General features: G+C 46.2%; 1 protein-coding gene across 12 annotated transcripts in view; it reads left to right on the forward strand.

Moving 5' to 3' along the window:
* The window catches only part of Kcnj15 (potassium voltage-gated channel subfamily J member 15), a 43,045-nt gene extending 33,743 nt beyond the window's left edge, over positions 1 to 9,302 (forward strand). For 6 of the 12 annotated variants that reach the window (XM_029470456.1, XM_029470452.1, XM_021185033.2 and 3 more), the window contains 2 exons: positions 2,278 to 2,363; positions 6,049 to 9,302. In XM_029470456.1, the coding sequence (XP_029326316.1) occupies positions 2,294 to 2,363; positions 6,049 to 7,187 (1,209 nt within the window). In that variant the 5' untranslated portion in view covers positions 2,278 to 2,293 and the 3' untranslated portion in view covers positions 7,188 to 9,302. Of the gene's footprint in view, positions 1 to 327; positions 435 to 2,277; positions 2,376 to 6,048 lie in introns of all 12 variants that reach the window. The other 6 variants (XM_029470458.1, XM_029470459.1, XM_029470457.1 and 3 more) reach the window with 4 other exon arrangements.
* The last annotated feature ends 2,939 nt before the right edge of the window (positions 9,303 to 12,241 follow it).

The raw sequence follows: 12,241 nt of genomic DNA on the forward strand, positions 1-12,241 counted from the left end.
ATTATTTTAATCTATCTGCATCTTCTGCACTTTGTATGCTTCCTGCCCGTGACATGCTTCCTCTAATTGGCCACAGCTTCCTGGTTGTTTACTTTCAGCCAAGGATAAGCCCAGTGTTCTCTGCCTCCTTCCCAGATCCTCCATTCTCACAAGGGACCCATCTCTCTGTTAAAAAGATTTTTTTCTTCCATTTCCTGCCACCCTGCTTATTCCTAGCACTGCAAACGCAGCTCTCCTCTGCTCTTCTTGCATCCAAGTGCCTTCCACAGTGTGCCTGCTGCATAGTTTCATTCCCAAACCGGACTTTATTCTCTCCTTTATCTCCAGAAAACAAACGGTGTACCACAGAGCAAATGCTAAACCAAATTCATGCCCTGTGTCTTTCTTGGCTGGCGGTAGGAGGGGACAATCCTGACTCGAGGACTTCAGTGAAGGTATCATAGCTCTGAGAATTATCATCCCAACCAGGAAGCCTCAGCAGCATGAGAAACCTGGGAAACTGAATGCTATTCCCAGAGACTAACCCTGCTTGTTTGTCCTGGGTGGCACTCTGGAGGATTAAAAGAGGGAACACCTCACAAAAGCCCATTTATCAGATCACTCATAATTAGCTTGTGGAAAATTATGGATGTCTCTTAACACTTTAGAAGATAAGCCATGCTGATTGTAGAACCACTGAGGGGGGAAATAGAAACCAAAGGCAATAACATAAAAGCCTATAAAATAGGTGTGCAAGAAGCAGAGTCCTTTATTTAAATGTCATGTATTTATGTACCGTGCATGTGTGAATGTGTGTGCACCACGTGTATGTACCTCCCATGGAGGCCAGAAGAGGGGCTCCAACCCCCTGAAACTGGAGTTACAGAGGGCTGTGATCTGCTTGTAGCTGCTGGGAATCAAACGTAGGTTTTTTTGCAATAGCAGCAAGTGCTCTTAACCACTGAGCCATCTCTCCCTCCATCCCTGAGAAGTTCACTTCTTGAAAGAAGGCTGCTGAGGAACTAGAGGAGAGTCTGGGCATATTGTGAAGTGTAGAAGCCAGTGAATCAAACAGCCAAACTGGTGTGTACAAGGCAGATTACCAGTCTCAGCAGAGCAATGAGCAAAGGCCTATGCTCCAGCCATGCAGTGGACCCACTATGATCTGGTATCTGTTAGGCTGAAGGGACTGAGAGGAGGAATATAGTAACTATAAACCAGTAACTACCATAAATAAAGGACTGATCGGCAATCTGAAGCCTGTGAACCTGAGACAGACACGAAGGTGCAAAGGTTGACCAAGAAAAATAGAAGACAGACAAGGAAGGTGGCTGGATGGAGAACATGGGTAGCCAGGTAATAGACGATATGCGGATAGATAGTAGATTAATTGGATATTTGATAGATGCTGTAGAGATGACGTGTAGATTATAGATAGTAGATAAAAGATAGGAAAACGACAGGTAACTGGTTGATAAATGATTGGTAAATTACACACACACACACACATGGAGGGCGGAGGGAGAGAGGGAGGGACGGAGGGGGGGAGAGAGAGAGAGAGAGAGAGAGAGAGAGAGAGAGAGAGAGAGAGAGAGAGAGAGAGAGAGAGAATGAATGAATTTCAAAAAAGAATTTTAAAAAGCTCCTTAACTTTAGACCGGATCACACAGAGCACAAGATAATGGGGGTGGGGGCGGTTTGGGAAAAACACTGGTGTGGCTCCCACAGCCTTGGGAGTGCATGGGGAAGAGCACTGGTCTGCCTTCTATAATTTTGCACCTCCTTCCTCCCCTGGCTCCCCAGCTGAGCCTTTCCCCCGCCTCCCAGGCTTCAGTCTCCTCTTCTAGAGTCTCTTGTCATTTTTTGAGATGGTGCTGACAGCCCTTTTTACCTAACTCTGTGTCTCAAGAGTAGCAATGAATTTCCACAGGCAGTGGGACTATTCCGGACTCTTCCCCTCAACTGTGCGCTGTTTACTTCCTCTGCGCTTCCCCTTCCTGCCTCCTGCTTGGATCACTACAGCCTTGGTGGGGGTGGGTTGACCCTTCTCTCCAGTGCCTTTTGCCAATGAGCTCCCTCCAGGGGCTGGATTCCTAGCGAAGGCTGTGGTGGTAGCAACGGGGCTTCATTCTTAAAAATTCTTGGCCATGTAGCCTGTCCTGGGCATCCTGCCAGATGGCCAGGGATTCGAAGGTAAATGCCACACCCAGTGCTCTAAAGGAATCCTCAGGGACCAGGCTGGCTGGGTGCTCTCCGTTCTACCTGTGAACAGCACATGTCTGTCCCTCTTTCTTTCAGGCCATAGCAGAGCCCCATGGTAGCCAGGTGGGAGAAGGGGAGCGAGGACGCGCCACTTGCCCTGCAGAAGATTCCTGACCTACAGAGTGAGTGACCAGGTAGTAAAGGGCTTGGAGGGCAGAGGGCTATAGACTGGGGGCAGGGGTTGGAGGATAGAGGAGGTGGCTGCCCTGCGACCTTCCCTTAGCTCTTGTTTCTCCCTCAGAGAGATCCTGAGCCATGCACTTGCAGGAGGCCACAAGTCCCAAGCCCTGATTGCTTGGATCCCAAAGCCAGGTGCTCAGGCTTGCAGCCAGAGCTTACCAGAAACAGGAAGGCACACGGTTGGTTCACCCCAAGCCAGTTCAACCCCCCAGCAAGAGTGAGGGAGAGACAGGAGGGAGAAACAGAAGCCCCAGGAACAAGGCCACAGTCCCCAGAATCTGAAGAGCGCTGTACAGGAAGAAGCGCCTCTTCGGTGTGCAGGACACTCACGTTTCACTTGTCCTGGAAAAACTTAAGCCCTTGTTTTGGATTCAGTGGGCTGAGTGGCATGCCTGTTCCCCAGAGCTCTCCTTTCTCTGTCTTTCTCCTTAAGCACAGCCGGCCGGCCGCTTGCACACTTGCAGGTAAGCTGTGCTTGCCTGTGGCAGAGCTTCTGCCACAGCCTGCTTCTGCATTCAGTATGGTAGGCCCTTTCCAAGCCTCAGCAGGGTTACTTTCTCCCTCATTATAAACTAAACAGTGTGGTCTGAGGCACAAGAAGGAACTTCCATGCTCCCTGCAATGTCCCTGGCTCTAAGGAATAGATCCTAGGAAGTGTAAAGTAGGCTTCAAGAAGTTGAAGCTCTAAGTAACTTACGGTCTTCCTTTCAATGAAAACAAAACGTGTCTTTCCAAGAAAAAAAAATTTTTCAAAAAGACCATTTCAAGGGGTGTTCACAATGAAACAGGAAGATTTAATGGCCCGTGGCACCATTTTACATCCTGAGTAGGTGCTGGCCTTCAATGGGGACTCTTGTTTCCATGAGAGATTTGCCTGCATTCATTTTAAAATGAATTTTATTGCCCAAATGCCCCTCTACCAGAAAGATTAGTGCCTGAATCATAAGACAATGCATACCCATTTATTGCTTTTTAGAGGGGAGATCCCCCCCCATTCTTAGAATACCAATGAGGTAGGGGAAAACCATGCCAGCCAGGTAGAGTTCCCCTGTAATCGCCAACATTATCTTTTCCGAGAATGTTGGAGTCATCAGTTTCCGTCAGCAGGCAGGTGCTATAAGATGCTCTGCGGCCTTGAGGCTGGCTCTTCCCCTGCTGCTGGCTGCCGAGGCAGGGCAAAGGGCTCACTGGGGCTGAGTGGGGAGCCCAGAGCTACTTCTCGGTAGGTTTGTTTCTTTTCTGCGACTGCGTTAGATTTCTCCACTACATATCCTTTCTCTTGTTCTTAAAATAGACTCCTCCAGCTGGCTCTATTTTGATCTAAAGAATGGAGCAGAATTGTGTGTGTACCTAAATATCACACCTAAAGTGACATTGGTAGCACTTGTCTAAGAATAACCTGCACAGCACTGGGGATGTTCAGGAAGTTTAATTACTTGCTACTGGAAGGGCTTTAGTTGCTTGATAATTGGGCTTTTCCTAAATGTCATCAGAAACAGGAGAAACCATAGATGCTAAGTTATTCACTTGGAAGAGGGTGGCATAAATGAACTTGCTCCAACATATGCAAGTTAAAAGGGAGGTCTAAATAGGTATCGATACTGCTTTGTCTCTGAAAACTTGGAGTAATATTGCTACACCCAAACTATTTTATGAGTAGTCAATCTGACATTTATAATTTCATAAGTAAGATAAGTTCTGGATCTGGCCAAGCAAGCTTTAAATAAATATTATCATGATAAATCATTGAAGCTGACTGTACACAAATGCTGGTAACACTTTTGTAAGAGATTTGCATAACTTCTGGTATAATCAAGAGAAAAAATAACTTATTATGTTTTTAGAGTAAGGCTTTGTGAAGGTGCTAATTTAATCACGACTGTCACAGTTCTTCTTTACCTAATCATAAATACAGAATTACCCAGAAAGGGGCAATCTCAATTGAGGAACTGCCTCCACCAGACTGACCTGTAGGCAGGCCTATGGGGCATTTTATTGACTGGTGACTTATGTTGGAGGTACCAGCCCACTGTGGGCAGCACCATCCTCTAGCAGGTAGGTCTGAGCTGTATAAGAAAGGTAGCTGAGCAAGACAGAGGAAGCAAGCCAATAAACAGAGTTCCTCCCCAGTCTCTGCTTTAGTTCCTGCCTTGGGTTCCTACCCCGACTTCCCTCACCAAGACTTGTGGCCTGTAAGATGAAATAAACTCTTTCCTCCCAAAGTTGCTTTTCATCAGTGTTTTACCGAAGCAACAAATAGCAAACAATGGCAGAGATCGGTACTGAGGATGGGGTAAAACCCCACACTGGCATAAAGGACTTACTCCCAGTTAAAAATTAAAGAGATGAGGTCTAGAGAGGCTGAAAGTTTTTGTGGCCTCACATAGACAGTTTCAGAGTCAAGAGTGTCATCTATGCTAGTTCTTTCAAAGCTTAGGTCCCTTACTCAGCTGCTTCCACAGCTCTGGTTCAAGTCAGCTAGCCTGGCTCTCATAGTTCTATTTCCTTCCTTACATCCACACTCAGTGTTTCCTCGACTTCTTGAGTTCTCTATCTGTAGGTTGGAGATGCTGAGGCATGAAGATACTGGGTGCGGTTGCACCTGCCCTGGACATATGCAGACATCGTTCTAATAATTATTCCCCAAGCAGACAGCACAGTATTACTTCACCATGTATTATGCATACCATGTTAAGTTCAATAAATGATCTGGAGATGGTTTAAAGTACTAAGATTGATATGCATAGATTGCATGCAGACAGTTTGTCATTTCCATGAAGGAATCATGGTTCACAGCTGGCCTTTATATCTATAGGGCGTTTTCGAAACAGGGAGTCCCTGGAAACTGTCTCAGTTTTACTTCCTGTTGCTAGATAGCATGACAAAAGCAAATGAGAGGAATCATGGGGAGAAGGTTCAGGAGCTAAGATGCTCTACTCTTGCAGAGGACCCAGTTCCCAGCGCCCAAGTCAGTCAGTCACCATCACATGTAGCTTTTATAGCTCTGGGGAATCTGATTCCTTCTTCTGACCTTGGCAGACGCAATCTCCCAACACACGTATATGCACATAAATCTTCTGTGTGGGAAGCAACTAAGTGGAGAAAGGGCTTGTTTTAACTAAAAATCAGATTCCAGTTCGTCATGGGGAGGAAGTCACAGAGACGGGAACCTGATACAGCCGGCCACATCATCCCCATCTAGAGAAACGGAGCACAGAATACATGGCTGCTTAGCCCACTTTCTCTACTCTTGGTAGAGGCAATCAGCTGCAGAATCAGGGCCCCCCGACTAAGGAATGGCTCCACTTATAGCACACGGGTCTTCCTACCTTAACTGATGGAATCATAAAAATCCACCGTAGACACACACACACCAGCCAACTCGACCCAGACAATCCATCATTGAAACTTTTCTCCCCGTGTGGTTTTAGATGATGCTGAATTGATGATTAAAACTAACTGAAAGGCACCAAGAGACCACTGTATATTTAGTCTTATGGCACAGGGTAATAGAATATAGTTATTGCCTTCGGTAGGAGATTAACACCATACTGTAACAAAGGGATTCTGCTATTGCCTTTTCTGCCTTCTTGACGTAAGTCACATCTTTCTTTGTTATTTCTTTAGGTGGTTCAAAGATGGATGCCATTCACCTTGGCATGTCCAGTGCCCCACTGGTGAAGCACACCAACGGGGTTGGACTCAAGGCCCACAGACCCCGAGTCATGTCGAAGAGTGGGCACAGCAATGTGAGAATCGATAAGGTAGACGGAATCTATTTGCTCTACCTCCAGGACTTGTGGACAACCGTCATCGACATGAAGTGGCGATACAAGCTCACCCTATTTGCTGCCACCTTTGTGATGACCTGGTTTCTGTTTGGAGTGGTCTACTATGCCATAGCCTTTATTCATGGTGACTTACAACTTGGGGTATCTAATTCCAACCACACACCCTGCATTATGAAAGTGGACTCTCTCACAGGAGCATTCCTCTTTTCCTTGGAATCTCAGACAACCATTGGCTATGGGGTCCGTTCCATCACAGAGGAGTGTCCCCATGCTATCTTCCTCTTAGTCGCCCAACTGGTCATCACCACCTTGATTGAGATCTTCATTACGGGGACCTTTCTGGCCAAAATTGCAAGACCCAAAAAGCGAGCCGAGACCATTAAGTTCAGCCACTGTGCCGTCATCAGCAAGCAGAATGGAAAGCTATGCCTGGTCATCCAGGTGGCCAACATGAGGAAGAGTCTCCTGATTCAGTGCCAGCTCTCTGGAAAACTCCTGCAGACACACGTCACCAAAGAGGGAGAGCGCATTCTCCTCAACCAGGCCACTGTCAAATTCCACGTGGACTCCTCTTCCGAGAGTCCCTTCCTCATCCTGCCCATGACCTTCTACCATGTGTTGGATGAGACAAGCCCCCTGCGGGACCTCACACCCCAGAACCTAAAGGAGAAGGAGTTTGAGCTGGTGGTGCTTCTCAACGCCACGGTGGAGTCTACCAGCGCCGTCTGCCAGAGCCGAACGTCTTACATCCCGGAGGAGATCTACTGGGGCTTTGAGTTTGTGCCTGTGGTTTCTCTCTCCAAAAATGGAAAGTATGTGGCTGATTTCAGTCAATTTGAGCAGATCAGGAAGAGCCCGGATTGTACCTTCTACTGTGCCGATTCTGAGAAGCAGAAGCTTGAAGAACAGTACAGGCAAGAGGACCAGAGGGAGCGGGAGCTGAGGAGCCTCCTGCTACAGCAGAGCAATGTCTGACTCTGCCGGCCTCTGGGCATCTCCTAACCAGGGCTCCTCTCAAAAGCAATGGCTGCCATGAACACGGGATGGGTGGCCCCGCTACCAAATCACACAGACGTGCATGGCCATCTTCCCCTTTGTTCTGATGGCTAAACATGCATTTCTGAATATAAAAAGATATCTTCAGAGTGCCTGGTCAGAGATGAACACTCAAATTCAGATTTCCCCCCACCCCTAAAATGGAGCTATACATTGAAGAACTGAGTGTAGGAAGATGGAGAGAATTTCCCGCTGGAGGGCAGACACAGCAGTGCTGACAGTGGATGGCATGTATGTCTATTCAAGAACATCTGCTCATAATGCAAAGTATTTATTTAACCCACCTAACAAGGGCATTGGTGGCTGAGGTCTGAGGTGTAATTCACTATTTGCTCATAGCACTGCTTAAGAACGCACTCCTTCTCATGTTCAAGTGCATACGTTTTTATTTGCAATGACGGTTATCTGGATATGACCAAAAAAAAAAAAGTTGGGAAAGCAGGGACTTAAAGCTTGCAGAATAATACAGCCATTTTATTTTTACATTCTTCCATAGACTTTGTGTGGAGCGAACATCCTCAAATCAGGAATCAAGAGTTCAGAAAATATGTCCATCTCTTGATTCTGTGGTCCCCATCACTTCTGGAGGAAGAATGTACTAGCCTCTTTTTCCTTTAAAATGTCCTTCACAGACAAGCCAAATAGCACCATTTAGGGACATATTGGCAACACGCACAGCTGGGTTTCAGCCAGGCTTCCAGAAACCTCAATGTTGCAGGCTCTGAGTAATGTTTGCAATGTCATCTGTCTAGATCCACATTGGAAAAAAGGAGCGTGTGCATTCCGAGTCCATGTGCCCTCCAGGTCTGCCCTCTTCCAGCGTTATCAGTCAACACATCCATCTCTCAGCTATCTCAGCTTTTCCCTGGGAACATACCTTAGCCACAAAGAAATTGCACAGAGTTACTAATGCCTTAAGAATGAGACAGTTCCCTGAGAGCTGTGACTGTCGTCATTGTGTTAATTCATGGACTGAAGACTACAGTCACCACAAAAGAAAACTGAAACCGTGTCACAAATAGGAAGTCTGCATTAGATGCTGCAGTTTGCAGCTCATGACACAGAGAAGAGGAGCCAAGGGGGAGAGGTGTCTGTGAACAAGAAGAGCCCTTGAGCAAGGACCTAGACAAATATGTAGTACAACTCAGTGTTACAGGGGTAACATTTTACCTCTGAAAAATATAGGAGTATAATGCCTGCATTTCCTTGGGAAAGAGAATTAAGCAGGCTAGGATTGACTGAATAGATAAGCGCTGTGTGCTCATTTTATCTGGACAAACTAGAAATTCACTCAAGTGCCATGTAACCATGAATGTGTAGGCAATACACACACACACACACACACACACACACACACACACACACGTTCCTCATACAATATGCCAGAGTGTGCTCTGGCTCTGCAAACACAATACCAGGCATGTGGGGTCAGAGGTCTCACTAAGAAAGTCTACCAAGTTATCCTCATGCTTATCTGATTCTTTAAGAAAAATGAACATTTGGGCCCAGAGAAACTGGGGAGACTTGAGCTGGATGTAGCTGTTAGTGTGAACAACTGCACACCCCGTCATAACCGTGAGAGGCCACATTCACACTGTCTTTCCTTCAAACAACAACAAAATGTGGAAATAAAATCTTTGGGTTGGAACCGAGCTAATGTAGTGAGAGCCTGAGACCCATGGAAGAAAAGTTTGCAGAACGATTTCTATTAAGGAAGATTTAGGGCTGGAGAAATGGCTTGGTCGGTAAGGGCTACAGCTCAAATGCCTAACACCCTTGTAAAATGCCAGGGAGGAGTTCATAAGCCTATAACTGCAGGATCATGGGGAGCTGAGACAGGGGGATCACTGCAACTTACTGGGTACCAGAGAGCTCCAGGCTCAGTAAGACACCCTGTCTTAGGAGAATAAGGCAGATAAAGGAAAGTGACCTATTCCTCTGGCCTCTAGACACATGCATGCTCTCCCCACCCCACATACCAATCTGTCTGTCTGTCTCTGTCTCTCTCTTTCCCTCTCTCTCCCTGTCTCTTTCTGTCTCTGTCTCTCTCTCCCTCCCTGTCTCTGTCTCTCCCTGCCTCTCCCTGTTTCTCTCTCACACACACAGAGAAAGACAGAGAGAGGTTAAATCATTCAAGAGAATTTTTTCCACTCCTTCCTGATTTCATGGCAGCCTGTGTTAGTTTTCCCCCTTTTCTGAACTGTTAGATGTTTGCCCATTCAGACATTAGTCCCTTCCACTATTAATCTTGTGTATTTGTGTCACATATTACAGTAGAATCAATAGGAAAAATCATGCCATGAGGGCGTTTGTGGTGGCCTTTCTATTGTTTTATGAAATTCCTCACCCAAAATCCACTTTGGTGGCCATCTGAATCTGATTAATCCCAGTAACTCAGCTTGCTTCTGTTGTATACGGTACACATGGTAACACGCCAGTCTCAAAATTGTCTTTGTATAATCACTGAGCATATTTATTCATCAAGATTTGGAATATGTGATCATTTGAAAATTTTTTGTAATACACACCAATATATTTGGTGCCTTCAAAACCACTGTGTGGGCCAGGCGTGCTGGTACATGTCTGTGATCCTAGCACATGGGAGGTGGAGGTACCAGGATCAGGAATTCAAGGCCAGCCTCGATGACATAATGCCTCCACGACATGAACCCCTCTAACAAAATATGTAATGTTGAGGTCAATAAATCATATTGTAACATAATATCTAGTAATTCATTCTATAGTTGACTGGTTTGAAACTTAACATTTTTCAGAATCCCTTAGATATTATTTTGAACCACATATCCTCATGTTAATGTACCGGTGGAAGAGTTAAATGATAAGCTTACTGGATGTTATCTAGACAGCTTGCTGATGGCAACAGATTCGGAAGAGTCATCAAAACAATCGAGTGTTTAACCTGAAGAAAGCTTTGTGTTTATTCAGAAACTCAATGCATTCACTTTCTCGATGACTCTGAAATTGTTCTTCATTTGGGAGACCACAAGGCAGCAGATCAATGTATACCGTAACAAGCCACGTCTTCTGCCTTGCCGCCTGTGACCGCAGACAAAGGAGAGACGCACCTCTGACCCACACAGTGAGCCACTTTGGGTCGAGGGTGGGAGTTAAACATTGGTTCTCTGTTTTCTTTTTCATGGGGAAATTAACAGTGACGTTTTTTAATATCTAAAAACAAATGCATAGTGGCAAGAAAAAATAATATTCATTAGAGTGGATCAAATATTTAGATAAATGTAAACACCCATTTTGTTTGATCTTTAATTGAATTAAATTTCTACTTTGAACTGGCTGTGGTTTTGACATCACTGAAGTGTAAAATTGTATATTAATTAATCAGGGCTCATAGGGGCTCATGGAGGCTGAAGTGACAATCGGGGACCCTTGTGGGTCTGACCTAGGTCATCTATCAGTTATGATTGTATAGCTTGGTGTTCTTGTGGGACTCCTGTAGGGGGAGGTGTGATCCCCTGATTGGTTCTTGATTGTGTCAATAAAGAAGTCAAGAGCCAATTGCTGGGTCTTGGTAAAGGGAGAAGGTGGGATTTCTGGGTCCAAAGAGGAAGAGAAGGGATGAGAAGGAGGAGAGAGGCTTTCAGCCAGGTTTTGGAACTAGAAGCAGGAACAACCACATAAGATGTTGGGATAGCTAGAACCGAGGCCTCCAACACTGGAGGAAGCTGGCTGGCTGATATAGGTTAGCTGATACGGGTTAGCTGATAAGATTAGGGAAAGAGATTTCAGCACCCAGCAATTGTGCAATCTGGCTAGTTTTAAAATAACAAAGCTCTCTAGTGTTTTTCTTCCTCAGAGCTAAGGTGGCAGGAGAAAGAGAGAAGATGGGGTGGTTGGTGATGGCTTGACAAAGCTAGCCGGGAGGAAGAGGTAGCCAGTGGAGCAGGGATAGCAGCTCCGGGCTTTCTGAGGTTGGGGGGTTGCTTGTGATAGATCTGGAGCTAAGCTGGGAGCTACACGCAACAAACTCCTAACGGGGAGTGGGGTGTGTCTCTGCCACTTTTGCCTGCTCTTGGGACCCCTTTCCTCCTAGTGGGTTGTCTCATCCAGCCTCGATATGAGGGTTTGTGCCTTATTGTGACTTGTCATGCTGTGTTTGTTTGATATCTCTGGGAGGGCTGCTCCTTTCTGAAGGGACATGGAGGAAGAGTGGAGGAGAGGGGAGGTGGGAGCTGCTGGGAGGAGTGGAGAGAGCAGAAACTGAGGTCAGGATGTAATGTGTGAGAGAAGAGTAAGAAAGAAAAAGCAGCAGTGGGGAGGTGAAAGCTAAGCTTCAGCCATGTTCCCTCTTCCCCATCTATGGCCTCCAGCTGCGTCCTATTTCCTTGGCACCAAACAGGCAAATCATTTACCTAATCTAAAACCTGACCACAGGAACTTTTGCTTTCCAATTCTTATGCTGTAGAACTAAGGGAGGCAATTAACAGGGGACCTGAGTTTGTTTCCCAGCTCCCACAGGGCAGCTCACAACCCCCTGTAACTCTAACTCCCTGAGATCCAATGCCCTCTTCTGGACTCAGTGAAGACCAGCATTAATGTGCCCACAGCCCCTCCATCTGCACACATACTCATAGACAAAGTCTTCAGGTGTAACTGGACATCTTTATCCAGCTTTGCAAGCCTGTGGAGAGAGAGCATTGTCATAGCCTGGGCTCGAGACTCCTGTCTAAAAGGGGTGTGAATGTATGCCCCTCTCCTGGAAGTGAGAGCATTCGCACAGCTACTACCACAGAAGTGGGTAATGCAAAAGTACATTCCCCTGGCCTGTTCAGTTAGCAGACGTACATTTCAACAGAGTGTGGAGCCACTTATGGCTCTCCTATCAGTATGGGGCCTGCTTAGGTGGGAAAAGCCTTTCCAGGTTATAGCCCTAAGTCAAGAGTGCCAAGTCACCCTCTCCCAGGTGTGAAGAAACAACTGTGGCCTGGACGTGAATG

Source organism: Mus caroli, chromosome 16 (genome assembly GCF_900094665.2).
Source record: "Mus caroli chromosome 16, CAROLI_EIJ_v1.1, whole genome shotgun sequence".
In the NCBI taxonomy this organism is placed as follows: Eukaryota; Metazoa; Chordata; class Mammalia; order Rodentia; family Muridae; genus Mus; species Mus caroli.